The sequence below is a fragment of the Pimephales promelas genome, chromosome 13, assembly GCF_988280905.1.
Source record: "Pimephales promelas chromosome 13, fPimPro1.hap1.1, whole genome shotgun sequence".
In the NCBI taxonomy this organism is placed as follows: Eukaryota; Metazoa; Chordata; class Actinopteri; order Cypriniformes; family Leuciscidae; genus Pimephales; species Pimephales promelas.
The window spans coordinates 34,773,981-34,800,856 of NC_142781.1; the positions used below are offsets into that span (position 1 = coordinate 34,773,981).

The 26,876-nt window shown below is 36.7% G+C and overlaps 1 protein-coding gene across 3 annotated transcripts in view; it reads right to left on the reverse strand.

Moving 5' to 3' along the window:
- Nucleotides 1-2,894: 2,894 nt before the first annotated feature.
- Nucleotides 2,895-26,876, reverse strand: part of LOC120492038 (GDP-L-fucose synthase) — a 28,109-nt gene continuing 4,127 nt past the window's right edge. The window contains exons 1-10 of one of the 3 annotated variants that reach the window (XM_039690121.2): nt 23,267-23,374; nt 17,642-17,778; nt 14,762-14,876; nt 14,542-14,670; nt 12,653-12,726; nt 4,604-4,737; nt 4,396-4,527; nt 4,209-4,288; nt 3,325-3,424; nt 2,895-3,216 (exon numbers count right to left, since the gene is read on the reverse strand). In XM_039690121.2, coding sequence (XP_039546055.1) covers nt 3,161-3,216; nt 3,325-3,424; nt 4,209-4,288; nt 4,396-4,527; nt 4,604-4,737; nt 12,653-12,726; nt 14,542-14,670; nt 14,762-14,876; nt 17,642-17,778 — 957 coding nt within the window. In that variant the 5' untranslated portion in view covers nt 23,267-23,374 and the 3' untranslated portion in view covers nt 2,895-3,160. Of the gene's footprint in view, nt 3,217-3,324; nt 3,425-4,208; nt 4,289-4,395; nt 4,528-4,603; nt 4,738-12,652; nt 12,727-14,541; nt 14,671-14,761; nt 14,877-17,641; nt 17,779-22,917; nt 22,940-23,266; nt 23,375-26,876 lie in introns of those variants that run through there. The other 2 variants (XM_089118946.1, XM_039690122.2) reach the window with 2 other exon arrangements.

Sequence of the window (26,876 nt, forward strand, 5' to 3'; positions counted from 1 at the left end):
TGTAAACGGCAGCCTATGCCCTTTTGTAGTGTATAGCCTATACTTATTCCTCATCTAACTGTGATTAAATTCAGTATATTGCCAGTGCCACCCCTCAAAATTTCCTGCCACCCCATAAATATTGTTCTAGATCCGCCCCTGGGCACAGGCGTTAGTATAATAAGTTTAAACATGAACTAATTGCAGTTTTCAGGCTTTGTTAAACAAAACTCAGGACACTGAATTGAACACGGACACACACGCACAACCGAATCAAAAACACATTGCATGCGATTAATTAAAGAACACACACTCTGAACTACATAAAACAAAGGCAAACAGAAACTGATCACAATCAAAAGCATTTCATTACTGCATCACTGTTGAGGTATCAATATGACCCCAAAACACACACATAAAAAAAAACATGTATTAAGTGCCTTATAATAATTTACCAAAGAAAGTCAATAGCTAAAATTATAATACAATATTTAACATCTACAGCTTAAACAACTGCTAACCTACCGAACAAACCATCACATCTGATGAATCGTGTATTAGATTGTGTATTAATAAGTAAGAAAGTATCTGCTCTCTGGCTCTTGCTCTGTGAGTTTTGAGGTAATATTAAAAAAAACGTATCCAGCTTATTTATGCAGCTGTTAGGTAAGAGCATCAACAGCCAAACCCTATTTATGTACTTACACATGCCTACCAGGGTGGAGTCACACACTGTAAACCCAAATGTAGTGTGTCGATGGACTGACTTCAGTGAACCCTTTTTGGAAGGGTTCTGAAGGGTTCGTGACCCACCTGAGCCACCCTTGATATATATATATATATATATACACACAGCATAGGTTTTTAAGTCTATGTAAACAGTTGAAAAAGGCAATGCGTGTACAGTACCTGGGCTGGATATTGTGACCTCATACTGTCTTAAAGTGACAGCAGCCTAATAACCCTTCTGCAATATGTGTTTTTAATGTTAAAGGATAATTCTGGTATTTAACACCTTGAGTCTATTTTGTAGTTTGTTTTGAATGAAATAGAGTGGTTTTGGTTTTGACATTGGGTCCTGTCTCGACTTTTTGACTTTTTTAGAATCGCCTGTGACGGTGTTAGACTGGCTGTCTATTGGCATGCACAAACATGTCCATAAAACAACCATTAAAGGATTAGTTCACTTTTGAAAAAACTTTTGCTGATAATTTACTCGCCCCCATGTCATCCAAGATGTCCACGTCTTTCTTTCCTCAGTCGAAAAGAAATTAAGGTTTTTGATGAAAACATTCCAGGATTTTTCTCCATATAATGGACTTCAATGGGGTCCAAACGGTTCAAGGTCCAAATGAGAGTTTCAGTGCAAACTGTTCAAATGTCTTTAAACGACACCAGACGATGAATAAGGGTCTTATCATGCGAAACGATCGCTCATTTCAAAACTTATTCCAAAAATGTAACTTTTCTAAGAACAAATGCTAGCCTTGCTCTATTCTGTGAGGCGCGTTTGTAACGTCACGTATTACGTAATTACGCTCAAAAGGTCACGGGCGACGTAGCCGGAAGTACAGAGTCAGTGTTTACAAGTTGAACGCGCAAACCAACTCAAACGCCGTTTACAAAAAAAGGAATTAAAAGGTAAAACAACGATGTCGGACGATTTTGACTCTGTACTTCCGGCTACGTCGCCCGTGACCTTTTGAAGGTAATTACGTATTACGTGACGTTACAAACGCGCCTCACAGAATAGAGCAAGGCTAGCATTTGTCCTTAGAAAAGTTACATTTTTGGAATAAGTTTTGAAATAACCGATCGTTTCGCATGATAAAACCCTTATTCATCGTCTGGAGTCGTTTAAAGACATTTGAACAGTTTGCACTGAAACTCTTTTAGACCTTGAACTGTTTGGTTCCCATTGAAGTCCATTATATGGAGAAAAATCCTGGAATATTTTCATCAAAAACCTTAATGTATTTTCGACTGAGGAAAGAAAGACGTGGACATCTTGGATGACATGGGGGCGAGTAAATTATCAGCAAAAGTTTTTTCAAAAGTGAACTAATCATTTAACGTTCATTTTCAAAACTGTGCAACTCACCGAGTGGTTGGTGGTGTTCGTTGAAAAAAAGTAGCGTAGCGAAATACCGTTTCTGTCGTGTTTTATTTGTCATTTTTTAAAAATCGCATTGATGTCTGCTGGAGGACTCAGTGCTCGTTGATATTACTGCGTTAGCTACCGGAAAAGGAAAGAGGTCTGTTTTCATTTGGTTGTAGTCTTTTCGCTCAGTTCTCCGTCTCTTAGAAGGCTAGCGTGAGCGGAAGTTTATACGCGGTTGTGAGGTATCTGAATAAATAGTTCCACAATAGCAAACAACACGGATTGAAAGCATACATAGCGCCGATATATTTGTTTTTAATCATCAACGAACACCACCAACCACTCGGTGAGTTACACAGTTTTGAAAATAAACATTAAGGGTTGTTTTAAGGACATGTTTGTGCATGCCCATAGACAGCCAGTCTAACGCCGTCACAGGCGTTTCTAAAAAAGTCCACCACTCTATTATCCTTTAACAATAAAAGAACAAAAGAAAAGGAAAATTACACACTTTACCTTATTGGAAATGAAACTGTGAATTGTTAAGATCTATTATGATATAATACATAATACTATTCACTAAATTACTATGCATCAATAACAAAACACACAAAAGTGTGGTCTCTACTATTTAAAATTATTTTTGAAATGTATTTTTAGAGTGTCCTGCATTTGTCTTCATTTATATTTGTAAACTAACTTCTCTTCATGACTTTGGATTTGGATGAAAGTCTCTTGAAATTTTCCACAAGAATGAAATTAAAACTGCTGATTTTCTAGGGTTAATATAAAAAAAAGACATTAAACAACATTATTTAAAAAAAATGACTGTATTATAGAGATTCACAGTACAGATCATTAAACAATAAACCCAGAACACACCCTGATTGACATGAGAAAATGTAGAGCAGCAAACACAAGTAAAACTTTAAATAAATATGAAAAGAGCACTAAAATGGACGTGTTTACTTAATTAATTAAATTGTTGTAAACATTAAGTCTTGTTTGAAAGGAGCTTTATAAATCATTGGTTTCCAGCATTAAGATGCTCCCCCCACCGCCAATGAGATGTGAAGGTCTTCATTTACGGATGTTGTCATAATTGGCCGCTAACCAATCGCACGTCTCCTTGACGGCTGTAAAAGGAAAGTAAAACTTATAAAGGTTCTTGTTTTGATCTCCGGTTTTCACTACTATTGAGGAACATTTAGTTAATGCTGAAGCGAGAAGTGAAGATTGATCACCTGCTTTGAACGGAGTGAACTTGAAGTCTGGCAGGTATTTGCGTAGTTTGGCGTTACTGGCTGTTTTCTTGATCTGGCCGTCTGATTTACTAGTGTCATACTGAGAGCGGATAGTTAAGGGTTAAAGGGTTTTTGTCATTCAAGTGCACTGTAAAAACGAATATGCTTTATCTAATCAATAGAATTGTGGCAACAGATAACAAGCAATATTATTATTTTTTTTTTAAATAATTATTAAAAAAAGAGCTGAAAACTTATCTTTTTAGGAAAGCGTATTTTTAAGTATTTATTTCTGTGTATTTATTTTTATTATTTTTATTTTTGTAAGCACTTTGAGATTTGATGTCAAATGTAAAGTGCATTATAAATAAAATTCATCATCATCATCAATTAAATTTAACAAATTAGAATTGAGTAATATTAATCAAAATATTCCTTAAAAGTTAACCATTTAAAATGAGTAAAGTTTACACCAAAAAATTTAACAGACAGACTTCAAATATTAATTAAGAACTCGTTATTTTATATTGCCAACATTGAAGACACCTGATGTTAACGAGCAGAATCACTGAAGGAGAAAACCGTAAAAAAAAAAAAAACACTGATCACCATAATGGTGACTTCAATTTATGTTTTTTTTTGGTTGTTGTTGCAAGTTTTACTCATTTTAAATGGTTATCTTTTAAGGAATTAATTTGATTAATTATTACTCAATTCTAATTTGTTAAATTTATTTAATAATATTGCTTGTAATCTGTTGCAACAATTTTTTGGATTAGATAAAGCATATTCATTTTTACAGTGTGGTGCTTTTTCTAAGCTCAACAGCTCAAGAACAATCGGCAAAATATCTTTTCTTGCATTGATTATATTCAAAAGGATACAATCACTTCACCTTTAAACCCAAAGCCTTCAACCACAGCATCCACAGCATCCTTTATGGTCAACTCATCCTCCTCTCCGACTAGAGAAAGAAACAAAGGCAAAGAAAATCAAGAGAGACATGATCTTGATATTTGATCAAGCATTGAAACAGATCCAATATGTTTGTCAAACACACGTCGTGTGTACCTGACGCAATGATGGGCTCCACCTCGTTATACTCCCTCAAAGCCCACACAAACAGACGAGCCAGATCCACAGAGTAGATGAACTGACGCAGGGCGCGACCTGTACCCCAGACCTCCAGAGGTTTACCTTGCGCTACAAAACACACAAGTTTACCAACATGTGGGACACTTTGGCTTCAGATCATTCTAGAAAGATTAACATGTCTCACTCTTTGCCAGGTATGCCTTGTGTACCAACCCCGGCATCACGTGGCAGTCCTCAATGTTGAAGTTGTCATGTGGTCCAAATATATTGGTAGGAATGATGGCTGTGTATCGCAGACCGTACTGCTGAAAACACGCCCTAATGAACACACACAACAATAAACACACAATTAAAGGGTTAGTTCACCCAAAAATGAAAATTCTGTCAGTATTTACTCGCCCTCATGTTGTTCCAACCCCGTAAGACCTTCGTTCATCTTTGCAACACAAATTAAGATATTTAAGATATTAAGATCACTCCTGCATACAGTCCATAGGCTTCTTGAGGGACTGGCTCTTGCTGTCCTCGAAAAGTCATTAAAGACATCGTTAAAATAGTCCAAGTGACTACAGTGGCTCAATCTTAAGTTTATCAAACGACGAGAACACTTTTTGTGCGCAAAAATAACGACTTTATTTCAACTATTGGTTTATTTCTCCCTCTGCGCGAGTCAGGTTACTAGTTTAATAGCGTAAGCTTCTGTTATTGTTCGTCACACGCATCACACACACATGACCAGCGTCGGCCAATAGTGAGCCTACGTGTGACGTAGCTCTACGCAATCACACTACGTTAACTGACTACAGGCTCATGGAGAAGGAAGTGAATAGTTGAAATAAAGTCGTTATTTTTGTTTGTTTTTGCGCACAAAAAGTGTTCTCGTCGTTTGATAAACTTAAGATCGAGCCCCTGTAGTCACTTGGACTATTTTAACGATGTCTTTAATGACTTTTCGGGGACAGCAAGAGTCATTCCCTCAAGAAGCCTATGGACTGTATGCAGGAGCGATCTTAATATCTTAAATTTCTTAATTTGTGTTGCGAAGATGAACGAAGGTCTTACGGGGTTGGAACAACATGAGGGTGAGTAAATACTGACAGAATTTTCATTTTTGGGTGAACTAACCCTTTAAAATACTCAGTCAATACTCTTTGATCGGTTTTTCTTAGGGAATCATTAGCATATGCCAAACTCCAGACCAGCTCCAAAACACCTGCCTGGAAGTTTCGGTAACACTTGACTTGCATAAGACTAACATGACACCTTCATAATCATAAATGTTATGAATTTGAGGGATGTTATGACAACTGTCATTAAGTGTCATTCGCTCAGTTATGACATATGCAAATATGACATTGTTGACATACTGTAGGTGTCATGTCAGTCATATGCAGAGGCATTAGCGAACTAAGCGCCCTAATCGGGGTTATTTTTTATTTTTATTTTTATCGGTATTGGAGAAAACAGCCCGCAGGGGAACTTAACCTTTTAACCCAGGGTAGCAGTTTGAATAAATAATAAACATAGCAGTTTGAACTCTTCTTCACTTTATTATACCACACATCAGACCTCCAAAAATATTTTAATCCCAAAGGCCAAGGGAACTTTATCAGGATGCATATTATCCTGGATCCATGAAATAACTGGCTTTTAAAAATAAAAATCATGCCTGACTCTATGGGAATTTAACATAGGGGTGTCCTGACTTATACACCCTGTATTTTAAGGAAAAACATTTATTTATTTATGATACATTATTCATTCACAAAGAAAATTGGTGTCCTTAAAGGTTGGACTTTTCCTCATTTTTCTAATTAAGGCATTAAGATGAATATCCAAAAGATGATTTTTTTATTCCTCTTTTTAGGCAACTTTAGCATGGGTGCAAACACTTATTCACATCACTGTATTTATAATGTAATTATTTTAAAACTAACTAATTTTAGAAAAAACGAATTACTGCATTGACCTGCCTCTCCTTCCTCGAATGCCGAATTGAATGCTGGGATGTTTCTGTCGTCAAGTTCACACAGGTTACCAACCGGTGCATCCTCGTTAAAATGAGTGTGTAAGAACACATGACCGTTTTTTAATGGTTCTTGCCAAAATGCAAATTTGTGTATTTTGGAAAGTACAACAACACAAGGACACAAGTACAGACAAGAAAACAGGCCCGAGTAGTCCTGAAGAACTTGATAAACTGGTTTAGGTGTGTTTCATTAAGGTTGAAGCTAAACAGGGCTGTGTGTTGATAATAATACCTAGATTATCAAAATCAATTATCCTTTTCCTATTTAGCACCAAAACTCTGGAACAGTCTTCTTAGCATTGTTCGGGAACAAGACACATTTAAATAAATAAATTGACCAAACTCTCCCAATTTAAATAAATCTAGACTAAACGCATCTCTTTAACCTGGCTTACACATGACACAGTATCAATTTCTATAACTCAAATCAATTCAAATGTTGAGGCTGCATAAGTTAGGTCAGCCAGAACCAAAACACTTCCTTTAACGCCTGATATACTTGTAACATCAGAAGAAGAATTACTGTACATTTACCATGCTCCAAAAGGATTTAACATAACCAATCACAACTTAACAGTGTTGTAGTCGAGACCACCTCACTCCAGTCCGAGTCGACACCGAGTCCATAGAGAGTCGAGTCCGAGTCGACACCGAGTCCATAGAGAGTCGAGTCCGAGTCGAGTCCGAGTCCATAGAGAGTCGAGTCTGAGTCGACACCGAGTCCATAGAGAGTCGAGTCCGAGTCGACACCGAGTCCATAGAGAGTCGAGTCCGAGTCGACACCGAGTCCATAGAGAGTCGAGTCCGAGTCGAGTCCGAGTCCATAGAGAGTCGAGTCTGAGTCGACACCGAGTCCATAGAGAGTCGAGTCCGAGTCGACACCGAGTCCATAGAGAGTCGAGTCCGAGTCGACACCGAGTCCATAGAGAGTCGAGTCCATAGAGAGTCGAGTCTGAGTCGACACCGAGTCCATAGAGAGTCGAGTCCGAGTCGACACCGAGTCCATAGAGAGTCGAGTCCGAGTCGACACCGAGTCCATAGAGAGTCGAGTCCGAGTCGACACCGAGTCCATAGAGAGTCGAGTCCGAGTCGACACCGAGTCCATAGAGAGTCGAGTCCGAGTCGAGTCCGAGTCCATAGAGAGTCGAGTCCGAGTCGACACCGAGTCCATAGAGAGTCGAGTCCGAGTCGACACCGAGTCCATAGAGAGTCGAGTCCGAGTCGACACCGAGTCCATAGAGAGTCGAGTCCGAGTCGACACCGAGTCCATAGAGAGTCGAGTCCGAGTCGACACCGAGTCCATAGAGAGTCGAGTCCGAGTCGACACCGAGTCCATAGAGAGTCGAGTCCGAGTCGACACCGAGTCCATAGAGAGTCGAGTCCGAGTCGACACCGAGTCCATAGAGAGTCGAGTCCGAGTCCATAGAGAGTCGAGTCCGAGTCCATAGAGAGTCGAGTCCGAGTCGACACCGAGTCCATAGAGAGTCGAGTCCGAGTCCATAGAGAGTCGAGTCCGAGTCAACACCGAGTCCATAGAGAGTCGAGTCCGAGTCGACACCGAGTCCATAGAGAGTCGAGTCCGAGTCCGAGTCCATATAGAGTCGAGTCCAAGTCGAGTCCGAGTCCATAGAGAGTCGAGTCCGAGTCCATAGAGAGTCGAGTCCGAGTCGAGTCCGAGTCCATAGAGAGTCGAGTCTGAGTCGAGACCGAGACCAGAGAGAGTCGAGTCCGAGTCGACACCGAGTCTATAGAGAGTCGAGTCCGAGTCGACACCGAGTCCATAGAGAGTCGAGTCCGAGTCGACACCGAGTCCATAGAGAGTCGAGTCCGAGTCCATAGAGAGTCGAGTCCGAGTCGAGTCCGAGTCCATAGAGAGTCGAGTCCGAGTCGACACCGAGTCCATAGAGAGTCGACACCGAGTCCATAGAGAGTCGAGTCCGAGTCGACACCGAGTCCATAGAGAGTCGAGTCCGAGTCGAGTCCGAGTCCATAGAGAGTCGAGTCCGAGTCGAGTCCGAGTCCATAGAGAGTCGAGTCCGAGTCAAGACCGAGTCCATAGAGAGTCGAGTCCGAGTCGAGTCCGAGACTAGAGACGGTCGAGTCCGAGTCGAGACCGAGACCAGTGAGGGTTGATTACCTAATTTACTTTTATTTACTTAGAGAAATCCTTTATTTTTACTGAATTTACTTAGAGTTTAAAAAAAAATGATCAGTTTAGCGTAAAAAGGCCACATAGTAGGTGGTGTTAAAAGTAATTTTATTACAATTTGTCATGCGCAGTTGCACACTAGAAAATCACCAATCACTGGGCGTGTCAATCAATTTAAAGAAATATTTTATTAACATACATTAATAATCATGAAAAATATTTTTAATTGAACTCGAGTGGACTCGAGAATAAATCAGAGTCCTAAAAAAAATAATGTTCGAGTACGAGTCAATTCCGAGTCCAAATGGACACGAGTCCATGACAAGACCAAGACCATTAAAATATGGTCTCGAGACCGAGTCCGAGACGAGTCCGAGTCTCGAGTACTACAACACTGCAACTTAACACATCAAATGTCTTTAACATGTATACTAGGAGATCACAATAACACTAGGGCTGTCAACTTTAGTCGTTTAGTCGACTAATCGGTCGATGCCGTCGTGGTCGACTGACATTCTTATTGGTCGACCAGTTGCATTTTTTTTTTTTTTTTACCAATAGAAGGAATTTTTCAATGACTTACTCCTTGATATTTATTCATTTATAATCAGTTATTTATTACTGTATTCTAAATATAATTAGCCTATGTTTTGTCCCCAACTTTAAAATGCTTTAATTTAGGCTATTTTTGTAACTGCGCCACAGTTTAGCGCACACACATAATACACTCGGGAACCGCACCTGTGTCCGGCTGCGCTGCTGCTCGCGCTCGCTAAGGGATGCTGTATTCATTCTGTTAGAACGCTGCTTGTTTTGGCTTTAGTCGACAAAATGTCCAGGAAATATAAATCTTTTGTCTGGCTGCATTTTAAAACAAAGACGACAAGACTGTGGAGGGAGGCGATCGCGTTGCCATTATGAGCGCGCAAGTCGCGCGCCTACATTTAAAATCGAACTTGAGCGCGCAAAAGACGTGAGCAGCCTTTTAACGGCTAGCATCATGCTGACTCAATAGATTGTGTTTTCTTAATGTTTTCGTTTTTATTTGTACACTTGACGCATTTGAAAATAGCCTAAATAATGCAACAAAACGAAAATAAACCTATACGCGGTACAGCCTATTATAGGATTGTTTTTAAGTTATTTGGGTTTTTTTGAGTGTTGTTTAAAACGCCTTGATCGTCAGGACTAAAGTTAACCCATAGCTTTGAAAGTAAAGAAGAATATAAAGCCTGTAAACGAGAGTTTTTGTTGGGATTTTTCATTATGTGGCACAGTGGCAGATATTTTTTGCAGCGTGTGGTGTGGTCAGGTGCGCGATTGTGACTGTTACTATAGACCTAGGACAGAGCTCTTCACTTTTTGCAGTTAAAAAATCACTTAATTTTCAAAGAATTATATTATTATTATAGTTTTATTTATTTGTGATGTTTTTTCGTTGTTGTTTTATAAATGCTCAATGACAATTGTTTAAAAAATGTTTAATCAAAATATCACGTTTTTTTTTTTTTTTTTTTTAGTCGACTAATCGTCGAGCAGGACTCGACTTTGGTCGACTAAGGATTTCTTTGGTTGAATACAGCCCTAAATAACACATCTCTACATCAGGGAAGCCATGAGAGCGGGGGTGATCTTGTTGATCCCTGTTATTTTGTTCTCTTTGAGTAGAGTTAATATTTCATTTGTAACAAATGGGGGCTTGTCCGGTTGGGTTTTTTTTTTTTGTATTGATTTAACAATTATTTTTTTTCTCGTCTCATTTGTTTTTGATTTCACAAGTGGAAGTGGCTTGTCAATTGTATGATTAATGATCAAATGTCTAACAAGAGGTACTATTTGCTGTCGTCTTGGTGAGTAAAATGTACTCCTTTTTGTCTTGCTGATTTAGAGTGTAAAGCAGTAGCAAAATAATGTTAGTTAGTCAGCTCATCTATTGCAAAACCTACTATACAGCAGTTTGAGGCATTTCGAAAGAAAGATCTGATACAGATTGCTGAAATTTTGGAGGTTTCTGTGTTTAGCTCTTCGCCTAAACATGTAGTTAAAGCTGAAGTTTATGCTAAACTGATTTTTATTTATTTTTTTTGCCGATATGGATAGTACGGAGCCCCCCTAGTCCCACTTTGGCAAAAAAATACTATCTTGAGGCCACGAAATAGTATATTGAGGCCACGAGTTTTGTAATCTTTTTTTGTGTGCAAAAATGGTTTTGGGCGGTTGGATAAAACTCACCTTTGATTAACAAAATGATTTATTTAATTAAAAAAAGGGCGAATGCGCCTGGAATGATTTAGTTTACACGGGTCTATGAATATGCAAATGAGCCCCGCCTCCACTCACTCAGAGATCCACTGGTTGACGATCACACGTTGATCTGATTGGTTACAAGGTTGTTTGTGACATCAGAAACACCAGCAATTTCAAAGCGCAGCATCTTTGAAATATGCATTATATTTTTTCGAATTTGAACTTTAGTGATGATGCAAGATTTAAAATTGTATATTGTGGTTTATTTTGTTGCATGCTTTGCAAGTCCATAAGCGGGGCACATTTTGCATTCATGTCGGTAAGCATCTAGAACATTTCATTGCATGGTTTTTACTTTTCTGTTCACGTTGCTCTGTTTTGCCTCCATTTGGTGAACAGAAAAGACATTGTTATTTTCCAGCATCCTAATGTTCTTTGTACAGTATTGATCTGTCCACCTAAAGAACATTTTTAGTGATGAGGGTGAAAGACAAAGGGATGAGATGGCTGGACAGGATTTTGTTTGAGTAAGAAATGAATGTATGAAATCCAATTGTATGATGATAAATATAAGCTGACAGTTAATAATCTGGTTTAATTATGTTTTCTTTAGTTTTTGTTGGCTAGTAGAAGTTGAAAATGTTGAAGCCAAATTGGCCAGTGAGTAAAAAAGTAGATTTCAAACCCTTTTTGTTGTGGAGAATGAGACATGGACATGACATGTGACTTCATCATGACCTCATCAGCCACTGTAAACAAATAGCCTAATGGTATGGCAAGCCGTTTTAGCTTTTATTCATTTCCAGGATATTATCAAGAATTTAATTGCTGATATCTGTAATTGTATTTTCACTAGTGAAATTTCACCATAGGCTGCCATTCAAAATGAATTGTTGATATCAAGAATTGTATTTTTTAATAGTAGAAATATATTTTTTGATATCAATAATTGCATTGTTACTAGTAAAAATGTGAATTCCTGATATCAATTAAATTAAATTGTCACTAGTTGAAATGTCTATTCTTGATATCAACAATTCAATTGTTACTAGTAAATAATTATAATTTTTCATATCTGAAAATGTATTTCTGATATCAATATTATTTCAGATATCTAAAATGGCTTTCTTACTAGTAACAATCACATTCATGATATCAGAAATTAAAATTTTCACTAGTAAAAATTGAATAATTGATATCAAAAATGAACATTGTTACTAGTAGCATTTTGATTGTGGATATCAAGAATAGACATTTCAAATAGTAACAATTGAATTCTTGATATCAAAATTAAGGTTTTTACTAGTAATAATTGTATTTCCGATATTTGAAATGGAATTTCAACTAGTAAGAAATCAATTCTTGATATCAACAATTGGTTTTGAATGGCAGCATATGGTGACATTTCACTAGTGAAAATACAATTGTTGATATCAAGAATTACATTTTTGATATCAAGAATTTAATTGTAAAAATCAAAAAATGTAATTGTCCGCGTCACTCACGAATAAAAAAAAACTATTTCTTTCCAACATACACGTTTCTGTCATGTCTGAAATAAAAAGACATTGCTGCTCTGTTCTTGTTCTGGAAGTCCCAAATACGGAGGAAAGCCAAACGCCGGCCCGAATGATGCATCTATTCGCGTCTTTGCATAGATAGACTTTGTGTGTAATCTACTCGCAACAAACGATTTCGCGTTCGGTGTGAAGTAGGCTTTTTTTCATAAATCAAAACTTCATAATAGACATCTGAGATACACCAATTCAAGTACCAATTCACTTTGACGCTAAGAGATCAAATCTCACCTGTTGTGGACGTCAATCATGCGTTTGGCGTAGGCATAACCGTAATTAGACTCATGTGGGGCACCGTTGTGCATCTGACAGAGACAGAAAGAGAGAAACGCGTCTGTAGAAGTTACAGAATCACAATTCATGAAACCAAATAAGACACTGGCTTAATTCATTTTTTTTAATCTATTTTATCAGCATGATGGGATGGGACGAACACCCAACAGGTATTTTTGACATTTAAATTTTGGCACAAATATTTTATAAATAAATTCAATTAATGCTTTTGAGTTTCTGACATCAAAAACCCAAAGGTCGTTTTTGCAGTTTAATCTTTACTGAGTTAGATTAATGAATTTCAAAATTTCAAGACACACATCTTGTGATGTTTTTTTCAAAGCCAACGTCTGGTTATTAAAGTGTTGTCACGGTTGGGTGACTAATGAAAAACGTAAACGACAAAAGCAGTTTTTAAAGGTGCAGTATGTAATATTATGTGGAGAGATGTTTCCCCGCCCCTTCCTCCTCAGACTCGATGCTTGGAAAGTAGTTGATTTATCCATGTTTTAATATGCTCCCGTTTTTAGATGGATGCCTAGGCTTTTGACCCAGTTCATTTGCTGGCTTTCATGGCTGTGTTTTCTGCCGAAATACTATTGGGTGAATTGGCAGTGGGCGGAGTCACACAGGTAATGTGTGACTAGGGTTGGGTATCGTTTGAATTTGAACGATTCTGATTCTGATTCCTTGTTTCGATTCCGGTTCCTAACGATTCTCGATTCCGATTCTTTTAAGAGGCAGGGTCAAAAAAGTTTAGCTAACCTTGCTAACCAACGGCCTTTCTGAAGGAAATACCCCTTCTGTAAAAATACTCCTTTTGTCACAAATTTTGCATTTTGCCGAGATTTCGTTATTTTTAGAAAAGTGAAGCCACACTTTGGATCGCCGATGTAAGCTACTCATGTTCGACTCGCGCGGTTATGCCAACACTTCCGGTAGACGCTTCTTCGTTGGTGTTGTTCAGCGGTTTCTTCTTCCGCTCGGCGGACTGTGAATATCGAAACTAGGAATCGAAATTTTAACTTTTGAACGATTCCGGGAAAAACGAAAAGTTAGTCCCGGTTCCAATCGATACTCGATTCTCGATACCCAACCCTATGTGTGACACGGTAATGCACATTTCATAGTAAAATAACTGCCCGTAGAAGTGTTTTTCAGTTAAACCAGTATACGAACTTGTCATGTTTCCTAAATCTCTGCAAACATTTTATGGTATTTTTATGCTTTAGTACAGTAAAAAAAAAATAACATGCACGAACCTCAGAATTAAAACATAACATTCAAAGTAAAATAGTGCTGAACTTTATTACAAAAATAAACCGTATCGACTGATGCATGAATAAATAAATATTAATATATATGAGTGCAGGCAAACGATTCAAATATTTAATCGCATTAATGACGTAGTTAACTCGCGATTAATCGCACAATTTTATCTAATCTAAACGTCTCTTGATTTTTTATTTTTTTTCTCACATTATTTTAATGCTCTTATCAACACGTAAAAGTGGATCGGCTTGATTTGTGCAAATGTTTTTTTTATTGAAAGCAACATTGGCATATACTATATGAAATATTTTGACAGCGTTTATTGTTATTTGTAAAAAAAAAATCATTGACGTTAGTTACTTTAGTGCATTAATCAAACATAAGTTTTTTAAATGTATTTGTAGTAAAATTTACATGATCTAATAATAAACAATACTTCTACAGCATTTATTAATATAAGTTAATGGCACTGGCAAGCTGTCCATCATCTTTAAATATCAACACTATAAGACCAGGCCTGGTTCACAGAGGGTGTGTGTGTGTGTGTGTGTGTGTGTGTGTGTGTGTGAGTTTACCATGGTCTCATCTATCGGGTAGGTGGTATTATCTGGAAAAACACACGTAGACAGACAAGAAACGACCTTCACCACCCCAAACTCCTGAGACATGTACAGCACATTGTCATTGATGTGCACATTATCTCTCTGAAAACAACAAACAAATACAGTCAATGTACAGTCCAACTCATTCAACAGTGATATTTCCAACCTTATACTACTTAATGATGATAATTACCCAGAAGTCCAGGTTCTGTCTCATGTTTTTGTAGAGCCCGCCCACCATGGCGGCCAAATGAATGACGTGTGTCGGACGATGCTTCTTGAAGACTGATCTTGTCTCCTCGGCGCTCCTGAAACACCACATGTAAATACAGTTAGCATGAAAACTCTTATACTCTTAAATATATGTCTTATAAACTCTTATAAGACCCTTATTCATCGTCTGAAATTGTTTAAAGCCCTTTGAACACTTTGCAGTTTGCACTGAAACCGTCATTTGGACTTTGGACCGTTTGGACCCCATTGAAGTCCATTATATGGAGAAAATCCTGGAATGTTTTCATCAAAAACCTTAATTTCTTTTCGACTGAAGAAAGAAAGACGTGGACATCTTGGATGACATGGGGGTGAGTAAATTATCAGCAAAAGTTTTTTAAAGTGAACTACTTTAACCGATGTCTCTCTCTCTCCTCTGGTGCGCACTCTAAATGCGAGTGTGCTGTATCATAGTAACCATAGTAACTTTAATCTGCTCTTTAATGATGTATTAAAGACATTTTAATTGTCTTTAATACATGATTCCGAAGCATAGTTGAAAAATTATTGAAAAATAATAATAATTATAAATAAATAAAAATGTTGAGATCCACACCTGGTGCCAGCTTTGGCTTCTGGGTTTTGCAGTTCAAAGTCAATGAGGGCTTAAGGGCCCTTTCTGAGGAGGACACCCTGTTGGCATTGCGTGGGGCAGGCTGTACTGCCTGAAAGGTAGGCTATACTAACTGGTTTTTGCAGGAAAAACTTTTGAAACTGGTGTCGGGTTTGTTGGGAGCTCCGAGGTAAGCTCGTCTGAGCCTGTGGTAGTAACACGGGGGCCTTATTTTAACAATCTAAGTGCACTTAGGCCATCCAAATCCACTTTAACTATGGGGAAAAAATGTTGGATATACGTATATCTCACTTCTATTATTGATTATTGTCAGGATGTGAAGAGTGAAGAGAGTTTCAAACAGAATTAAAAATAATTTTAATACTTTTTCTAGTCATTTACTGTTACACATGCACAGCAAGTTTAGTTTTAAAAGACTCTTTTTCATTCTACAGATTTCTTTCTAAGTTTTTCTTACTTTCTTTCTCCATACTCTGATCTTCACATGTTAAATCTACTACTTTGAATTTTTATCATAATCTTAATCTACAAGATTGAAGAAATGTATTTGAAGAGCTCTTTTCCAAAACGCTATAAATCCATTTCAATAGTTTTCAGGAAAACTACATTTTTTACCTAGACCCACACATTTTGTGAATATTCAAATTATCCTGTTTAAATGTTTTATTGGTTCAGTCTGAACATTTTGAACAATAATTATTAAATCAAACAACAATATTGTTAATGATAATTTAAAAGTTAATTTTATTTTTTTCCAAAACGCTATAAATCGAAATAAACCTCAAACAAATAGTACCAATTTCAACATATGCATGAAAAAAACAAATTATTAATACCAATTTCAACATATGCATGAAAAAAAACGAATTATTAAAAATGATCAATATATGATAACGATATTCAAAAAAGGGATGGGCACCCCTCCAGCACATGCACACACACACACAGGCTACATAACATGTGAGCAAAGCGGAGCAGCATGACGCTTAAATATAAGTTAACAAAAAAACAAAATAAACATTTCACATTTGTTTTTAATAATATTACATTACTTATTTTTATTATTTCATCTATGTTGAGTAGGCTATGAAAAGGGAACCGCATGAGATGAGTAAGATAGGATCAAAATTCAAAAGCTGCCCAATATCGGAAAATATTTGGAGTGCGTCAGACATGATTTTGACCACTTATTAAGTTTTGTTTTGTAGAAAGCTTGTAAATTTCGTTTCATATAAATTGTATCTTCATTTTAATAAATGTTTCATCGACAAATTGACTGGATTAATACATTAGAAGTAAATATCAGACAATATAATCAGGACACAGAGGCGCGCAGGTGAACCGGAGCGCGTCTCATAATATGAACCGAAACACCGCGATGCATGCCTAACACAGACCTGAGAACTAGGCTACAGAAAGCTTTAAATATCTACTTTTAAACAAAACAATTAAAAACTAAAATAAATTGGCAACTCTCTGCGTATGTAGGCTAATTCGAAGTATGCGTTTCTCTATGCGCGTTCACTGTGAAGATGGCGAGTAAGCATCATCAACTTTATCTTTGCTGCTGACACTAACAGAAAACACTAGTTTATTAATAAACAATTCAAATGTTTCATGCATAATCATTACTTTTGCCGGTTCTTTGTGGCAAGCTTTATGCATACGTTGAGATGCGGAATAGGCAATTAAAAACGCTCATATGGTTTCTCTCCCATTTAATTAAATCAATATATGTGATTACTGATAATACAAATGGCTTAAATGATCTACTACTAGTCGACTAGAAAACTAGGACTCATTTTGAGGAATGAATGAACATAATAAACCTCTGTTCAGAGTGCCGCTGTGCTGGATTGCGTGGAACGCTCATTAAATTTGAGGATTTATCGTGTTTAGGCTAAAAACAGGGCTGGCGCTTATCGTGGTTTGGAAAGAAACTGTATCTTGCAGTACATTTTAAACAAGGAAATATACCGATTTGGCATGAAACGTTGATGGAGCAGTGAAAGGGTTCTGTCCACAGCATTTTTTTTAAAAATGTCGTTTAACGCGTTTTGGAAAAGAGCTCTTCATTTGTATTTATGTAATTTATTAATGTATTTATTTTTTGCTATTATTCATTTTGTTGTCTCTATAATAAAATGTGTTATTCCTCATTCAAAATTTGATCTTTTTGCTCATCTGCCTGGATCTCACTGCATCAATTGATGAGGGTTTTCTTACACAAGATTGGCATCTTTGGATGAGAGGAATATCCATTCTTCTCCTTCTCTCCCTTCGCCCTCTTTCACCACTCGCTCTATCGCTCGCCCCACCAGCCCACTGCCACCCGTCACCAACACACGCATCGGCCCGTCCATCTGAAAGAGAGAGAGAGATGAGGTCTGATGAACACTTCAGGGGTTAACAAAGGTGTGTATACATCAGATATCCATGTAGCACAGTCTTTTTACACAGGTTTATAAGATCTCAGTTCTATCACATGGTTTTTTTTCCCACTTCAGCTCACAATAAACCACATGCAGAGAACACGCCCTTGGTTGCTTGTGCAACCCAGTATCTATCAGCAGAGGGCAGGGCATGATGTCATACTGAAATGATCCCTGTGCAAATAAAAGGCCATGGATTTACATGTAAACAAATCTTTTGTCTATGGAGATTTGCAGTAGGGTTGGGTGATGTCTTGGGGATTTTCCACACCAATAGGTAGTTTTTAAAATATATTCTTTGTTTTAAACCACATAATGTTTATTTTAGGTCTCAGACATTTAAATAGGCCTACATATAATATTTAGCAAAACAATACATTTATAATTCCATTCTGTGTTTTAAACCACATAATTTTTATTTTAGGTTTCAGACATAATTTTTAGCAAAACAAGAAGCAGAAATAACAATCCATTCAAATGTATTTGCCGACTTGTTTTATTCATCTCATATACAGAGCCTAAGTAACTATTCTTGTCGCAGTTTACCGCCACTTTCATGTATTTTTTTTATTATTGAAACATTTTTAAAAAAAAACAATCACAATATAGAACAAATAAACAGAAAACAAAAACAGACTACAAGACGGGTTTTTAACTAATCAGAAAAAAAAATACATATCAAAGGAAAAGATTAAAAGACTTGCATATTTCAACAGTTTTTAAAGCCTTCTTGTTACAAGAGTCAAAGATAGTCCCAAAGTAGTGTTGTATTTCAATAAGTAAAACATTAAAAAGTGGTATCTGACCTGAAAATTTACATTTATGTATGAAGAGTTCAGATGCAAAAGCCTCTAAGTGCCATTTGAAATTTTCTTCTAGAATGATGATTTTTATCAAGCTTGTATATTTAAGTTCAGTGATTTCACTTAAATGGCAATGATAATTACCTATTAATTTTTATTTAAGTGAAATTACTGAACTTAAATATACAAGTTTGATAAAAAATCATCATTAAAGAAGAAAATTTTTTCAAATGGCATTTAGAGGCTTTTGAACTCTTCGTATATAAAATTTTCTCAACAAAGAAAGAAGATTAAGAAGGAATATTTTGTTTTTGTGTAATTGTTGTTTTTTTCCCGTTAACAAATCCAAGCAAAACATTTTCCCAACGTAACGAAAATTCCTTATCAATGTTCTCAATACCAAATCGGGAACACTTTCATGTATTACGGGAGAAACGGATGAACTCGCGTGACGTAATAAATCCAACAGACGGCAATCTCAAACATGGTGGCAAGTCTTTAAACGACAAAGCAAACTAACTTGCACGTATTTGAGAATCGGAATATTTATATTATATTAAATATTGTTATATTTGGAAATAAAAGCGCCTCATCTGTTACACAGCGCTATTTTTAGCTGTGGTGAATCACGTGGCAAGCATGACGAGTCACCATGGAAACGAGGTGGGGGGGGGGTTGTTGACGCTAGCGCAGCGTTGGAGGAGGAGGAGGGCCACTTTCCTGCAGAGTTTCGCTCCCACTCCCACCCTAATGAATCACACCTGAACAAACAGGATTTCAGGGTTACTAGATAGAGATAGCTGAGCTCTTATCAGGGCTGAAGCTAAACTCTCCAGGACAGAAGTCGTCTATCCCTGCTGCGCTAGAGGGAATATAATACCCACTTTGGCATGCAAATCTTCTCTTGACTTTAGTATTTAGTGCGAAGGGCAGGATACAAACTTCATAAACGCAACCACCCTAAGGAAAGCATGTGTGTGTGCAAACATGCTCAGATACTGGTCTCTGTGTATACGCCTTTTTTTAGCCATGCAGAAGTGCATTGCAGAAGGATTCATGCTAAGACAAGTTATTCATACAATGTCAACCTGCATGCCCATTCTTGTCACTGCTAAAGATTTCCCCATTTTGTGTCTGAACTTGATGTGATTATTACAAAATAGGCTAAATATTGACTAATGAGACCATGCATGAGAAAAAAACAAACAGCTTTACCAAAGAATAGTCAAAAACGTGCAAACCATGACATTGGATGAATTATTGCATATTAGTTCTGTTAAAATGTGTATGAAACCCCTAATGCAGTCAAGTGAGGTCTATGTAGAAGGCAAGACTTTGCATTAAAAAACCACAACCACAAACTAGAAACATGACAGCGGTTGGAAAGTAGTGGTTATTTTCAGTTTTAGTTCAACTTTTTTTTTTTTTTTTGCTATAGCCTACCAACAGTTAACAGTTCTAAATTTTTAAGTATCAGCATTGTCCAATAAGTATATATATAATAGGCATATATTTTTCTGTTGAAAACGATGTTTTGAAACTTTTATTTTGACATCAGCGCCAGAGCAAACTATTCTCATGGTCTAATATGTCACTCAACCTGTTAAAAAAAACGTAAAACTGAATGTGAAAAACTATTAGTTGATTAGTACCAGAAATCAAACTTCTAGGTCAGGAGGAACACTGGATCTGGCCTGAAAGCCCACGCACCTTCGAGTGTAAACTAAACGCGCCAATTGACATTAGTGGACGAGTTTCGCATTAGGCATGGTACCCTTTTTTCAGAACCGATCCGATACCAAAAATGATCGGCTGATGCAAATACCGATCCGATATCTGAGCAGTTTTTTTTTCACCCATGTGTTGAACTGATAATTATGGAAGCTTGATTCCACCACAGAATGAAAAATAATTGTGACTTTTTATCTCACAATTTTGGGTGGGAAATCCGCGTGCATAAGGTGACGCCAAAGTGTGTGAAATTCAATGTAGTATGCACTCCAGGCGGCTAGGTGGCGATGTGAAGCACTGCGCGCCTGCGTACAACCTTCACTGTCAAGCAGACTTTTGCGTTTTTACCCTTTATACACGGCAACACGGCGGTGGAGCGTTTTTAAGATTTCCACTCTGGAGGGTGGTTTCAATATTTTGCGTTTTTGAGCCCCCAAAAACTCCGTCGCCGTGTAAACGAAAGGGCAGATCCGATAAAATAATTTTACGTTTTCACTCGCGAGCGTTCTCGTGTAAACAGGGCCTTATAAACGTTCTAGTCCACCAACGTTACCCTAGACAAAAATGCGCATTCGACGTTATGATTGGCCCTGTTCCCTGTCAATCAAACCCCCGTAGACGGCAGAGCATTGTGAATTGAAACGTCACGTTTTAATCAAGCGTGTGCCGCGTCACGTTTTAATCAATCGCCCCCCTGTGACCGGTCCTAGTATAGCTCATAACCCCCGCCTCCCCATGTTATTCAATGGGACGTGAGACCAACTAAACAATTAAATTACACTTCACATATCCTTTTTCCAAAGATAGATTCTGTCATTTACTGTAGTTTCTATCACATTGATGTAATTTCAAGTGTTCGTTTTTAAAATAAGTTTGTTCTTAGTTAGTTATGTGATGGTAAAAACGGTGCTCTGACATCATGATTGACAGGTTCTTTGTGCGAGGTAGTCACTGAAGCACCAGCCGACTTTTTTTAATAATGTTGATTATGTGGTTAGTAGTTGTATTTATCTTATTTTAATGAGGTTCTGCAATCAGCAGACATCATTGGAGAAGAACGAAGCAGACAGAGGACACTTAATGAAAGTGCGGGGAAAGATTCAGCGAGAATGAGGGCGTGGCCTTGATTTCGCGGCTTTACTTCCTGCTCACGACTGCGCATGACTGGTCCCGACTCAAGATCCAAGATGTCCGCGTCATATCGAGACACTGGCGCTTCAGTTCTCTCTGATGGAAAAGAGCGAAGGGGCGTCGTCCAATTTTTTTTTTACAGTCTATGGTTTTAATTGTATAGATCAAATACATTTATTCTATATTTAACTTGCGAACGATCTACCTGCTGCTGCCTCGCATCAACCAATAAATTGCCTCCACTCTTCACTTCATTCTAGACTATTCTTAAAACACAGCATTATCATCGACCGCACAAATTTTGGGTAAGTTTTAAAATTAGCGCGCGGAATATGGATGTGCATCTCCTAGTTCAGGCGCAGATGCATAGCCAACGATACAAATTTTGATATGATAAAAAATCGTATTAATATAACTTCACTGTTAAGTATATAAAAGATTGATAAAATGACTTGTATAATGATAGAACATTAAGCTAATGTTGTTGGTGACCTAAAGTGGCCCTAAAAGTGGCGCAATGTGCCCCCCCCATCCCGGCTCTCATGAAAAAAAGTGAAGGCCACAGCGGGACGCCTAAGTTTAGGCTACCATTTTAATAGATTAATTCATGGCCGTCGGAAGCAAAAAGAAAACTACAAAAACCAAAAACATGTGTGGGTTCTCACCCAGAAATATTTTAGGCTACTATCATCTCAATGTAAAGACTCACACAGACTGCGCAGACGAGCCAGAACACTGAAACACATAAGAAACAGAACTTATGTATGCATGATAATGAGGGAAATAATTATTACAGCTCCGGCAGAGGGTGGTGAAACACATAAGGTCCAAGTGACAACATCGTAATATAATTAATTTAGTAATTTCTTGTGCTCTCTCTGTTGAAAGTGACTGAAATTTGTAATGGTTTTACACTGTAAAAATAAACCATGAGATCGTCAACAAATCACATTTAAATGATAAAAATCAGTGGTAATTTATTACAACGATGCATTTGTTTTCTTAATCTACGACAAATACTTTTTTTGTATTTTGTATCTCCATTTTACATGCATATTTTACGCATTAAAAGCATCAAAATGTTATTTCGTTTTTAGTGAAATACAAAAAAAGTATTGTTCGTAAGATAATATAGACTTAAAAACACTGCAGAACAAAAACAGTTTTAGACACGCCAAATAAAGGCATAACCATAGGCTATACGCAGTTTGTCGAATGAATAGAGGAGAGCTCCTTCAATGGAATGTTAATAACAAACTCAACATCTAAAGTGGCTGTTTTTAAGCACATTTGGGAACTCACAGCTAAAATACACTAAATCCAAATAGGTACACATAGTAGGCTAAAAGCAACTTCATAAGCATGTAGATTTACATTTAGATTTAGTCATTTAGCAGTGACTTACTTAATGAGTCATCGTGAAGAGGCAATAACAACCCAAGAAGCCCTTAAAATACAAAGTTCAAACATTGCTCAGAGTAGTATAAACCAGACAAGTAAGGATTTCAAGTTTTTTTTTTAATTGGTAAGATAATGCACATTAGGCTAATGTGCCTCGTAAAATCCCTAATATCAAGAGGATCTTACTACGATGTGCTTGACAATGCATTAAGGTGCCAGACTTTAAAACTAATTTAAAAAAAACAACTTAAAATCAATACTTTGATGACCTGGTAACATCATTAAAACAAGTGTATTATTCGCACTCTATTGTATTTTGGATCAATTGTAGCGTTTCATAATGTTTGCATTACCTGCTCTCTGGCTCGTTGGCAGTCGCTCTGTGAATTATGAGGAAGTGATCAAAAGAAGTGTCCAGCCTATTGGTTTATGTTACACACTCACACCTGCATTGTTCTGAAATATTCAGTGTCTGCTATACACTCCGGTGACACTGGGCGGAGCTTACAAGATTCTCCTGTTTTGTTAAAAAAACTGGCGGAGCAAGACCCTTTCCTTTCATTGTGCTGTTTCAAACTGATAAGAGATGGTTCATCTAAGAAATCAAAATGGGTTTTTTTTGTTCTGCTAATCCCACAGGCAGATATTGTGAACTCAAGACAAGTTTGGCACATTTCATACAAAATGGTACTTAAAAGTGTTTTACATAGAGGAAATTAAAAATAATCAGTAATCATGAAAATAACCTAATCATAATTAGAATGTAATTATAGTTTTGTCATAATGTCAGTAATTGTTCTAGGTAGTGCACTAACACATGTTAGACTGGAAAAACTTTAAATTATTTAAATTTCCTCTATCAAAACAGTGCAGTGAGAGTTCACCCCTAGGCGTTTTACGAACTTCACTGGCTATACCTGTGGCAACACGTATACACTTTAAGGTATTGCTTCTATGGTCTTGCTCCACAATATTTGTCTGACTCCAGCCTTACCGTCCTACACGGTCTCTCAGATCAGCTGAACTTGGTTTGCTCTTCATCCCTTGTTTCTAGTTGTCTAGCGGTTTTTAAACATTTGGACCCAAGGACCCCTTACAGGGGAAAGAAATTTCCAAGGACCCCACCCATATTTATAACAGTGATTGAGCACAAAGTTATGGAAACTTGTTTCCGCCACTGAATAAACATATATATATATATATTAATTGCGACTTTGGCCTGATAAAAATTGGCCTGATAACTCACAATTGAGAAAAGATGTCAGAATTGTGAGAAATAAAGTCGCAATTGCGAGATAAAAAGTTGCAATTCTGAGAAATAAAGTCGCAAATGAGAGATATAAATTTGCAATTCTGAGAAATAAAGTCACAATTGCGAGATAAAAAGTTGCAATTCTGAGAAATAAAGTTGCACTTCTGAGATATAAAGTCACAATTGAAAGATATAAAGTCACAATTAAGAGATATAAAGTCGCAATTCTGAGAAATAAAGTCGCAATTGAAAGATATAAAGTCACAATTAAGAGATATAAAGTCGCAATTCTGAGAAATAAAGTCGCAATTGCGAGATATATAGTTGCAATTCTGAGAAATAAAGTCACAATTGCGAGATATAAAGTCACAATTAAGATATAAAGTCGCAATTCTGAGAAATAAAGTCGCAATTGCGAGATATATAGTTGCAATTCTGAGAAATAAAGTCGCAATTGAGAGATATATAGTTGCAATTCTGAGAAATAAAGTCGCAATTGCGAGATATATAGTTGCAATTCTGAGAAATAAAGTCGCAATTGAGAGATATAAAGTCACAATTAAGAGATATAAAGTTGCAATTCTGAGAAATAAAGTCGCAATTGAGAGATATAGTTGCAATTCTGAGAAAAAAAGTCGCAATTCTGAGAAATAGTCACAATTAAGAGATATAAAGTCGCAATTCTGAGAAATAAAGTCGCAATTGCGAGATATATGGTTGCAATTCTGAGATATAAAGTCACAATTGAGAGATATAAAGTCACAATTAAGAGATATATAGTTGCAATTCTGAGAAATAAAGTCGCAATTGAGAGATATAGTTGCAATTCTGAGAAAAAAAGTCGCAATTCTGAGAAATAGTCACAATTAAGAGATAAAGTCGCAATTCTGAGAAATAAAGTCGCAATTGCGAGATATATAGTTGCAATTCTGAGAAATAAAGTCGCAATTGTGAGATATATAGTTGCAATTCTGAGAAATAAAGTCGCAATTGTGAGATATATAGTTGCAATTCTGAGAAATAAAGTCGCAATTGAGAGATATAAAGTCACAATTAAGAGATATAAAGTTGCAATTCTGAGAAATAAAGTCGCAATTGAGAGATATAGTTGCAAAAATGAGAAAAAAAGTCGCAATTCTGAGAAATAGTCACAATTAAGAGATATAAAGTCGCAATTCTGAGAAATAAAGTCGCAATTGCGAGATATATGGTTGCAATTCTGAGATATAAAGTCACAATTGAGAGATATAAAGTCACAATTAAGAGATATATAGTTGCAATTCTGAGAAATAAAGTCGCAATTGAGAGATATAGTTGCAATTCTGAGAAAAAAAGTCGCAATTCTGAGAAATAGTCACAATTAAGAGATAAAGTCGCAATTCTGAGAAATAAAGTCGCAATTGCGAGATATATAGTTGCAATTCTGAGAAATAAAGTCGCAATTGTGAGATATATAGTTGCAATTCTGAGAAATAAAGTCACAATTGCGAGATATAAAGTCACAATTAAGAGATATAAAGTCACAATTAAGAGATATATAGTCGCAATTCTGAGATATAAAGTCGCAATTGAGAGATATAAAGTCACAATTAAGAGATATATAGTTGCAATTCTGAGAAATAAAGTCACAATTGCGAGATATAAAGTCACAATTAAGAGATATAAAGTCACAATTAAGAGATATATAGTCGCAATTCTGAGATATAAAGTCGCAATTCTGAGATATAAAGTCGCAATTGAGAGATATAAAGTCACAATTAAGAGATATATAGTTGCAATTCTGAGAAATAAAGTTGCAATTGTGAGGGAAAAAGACAGAATTGAGACTTTTATCTCACAATTGCAAGTTTTATCTCACAATTGCGATCTCACAATTCTGATTATATAACACATCATTGCGAGTTTATATCTCGAAATTCTGACATCTTTTCTCAATTGTGAGTCATCAGCCCAATTTTAAGGGGGAAAAAAGATTTTTCCACTCAGAATAGTTTATATCTCACAATTCGGATTTTACAGCACACAATTTCGACTTTATATCTTGCAATTCTGACTTTATAACATGCAATTGCGACTTTACATCACGCAATTATAACTTTATATCTCGCAATTCTGAGAAATAAAGTCAGAATTGCGAGATGTAAACTCGCAATTTTGAGAAAAAATGTCAGAATTGTGAGATAAAAAGTCGCAATTACCTTTAAATTAATTAGCTTCCATACAAAGTTAATGTGTAAGTGGCTAATGAAATATTTTTGCACAAATGGTCTCCACCCAGGGTCCTATGCAGGAATTTCTAAATATGCTACTGAGGTCTCAAAAGTGACCTTTTTCTGAAGTTTTGATGTTCTTGATTTACACATGTGCGTTTTAATGAGTTTTAAGGCCCCCAAATTTGGATAACTAGCTTTAGAAGCATGTTAGTGGGCAGTGGCATTCAAGTTTTTGTCAAGATGACAGTTTAAATTTTACAATGAATGATTTACAAGGGGAAATGCAGAATGAATATGATTATTGTTCACATGCAGGCTATATCAAAACACAATCACATATTCCAAACAGGTATGTTTCAATGATTAGGCCTATTCTGCACACAAATTCTTGGCCTATTCTCATAGGCTCTACTCTTCAGCACGATGGTGACCTAAAAATGTTTATTTAACAGTGTTGGCAGTGTAAACCTGTTTTACAACTTACAGCATATAACTGTT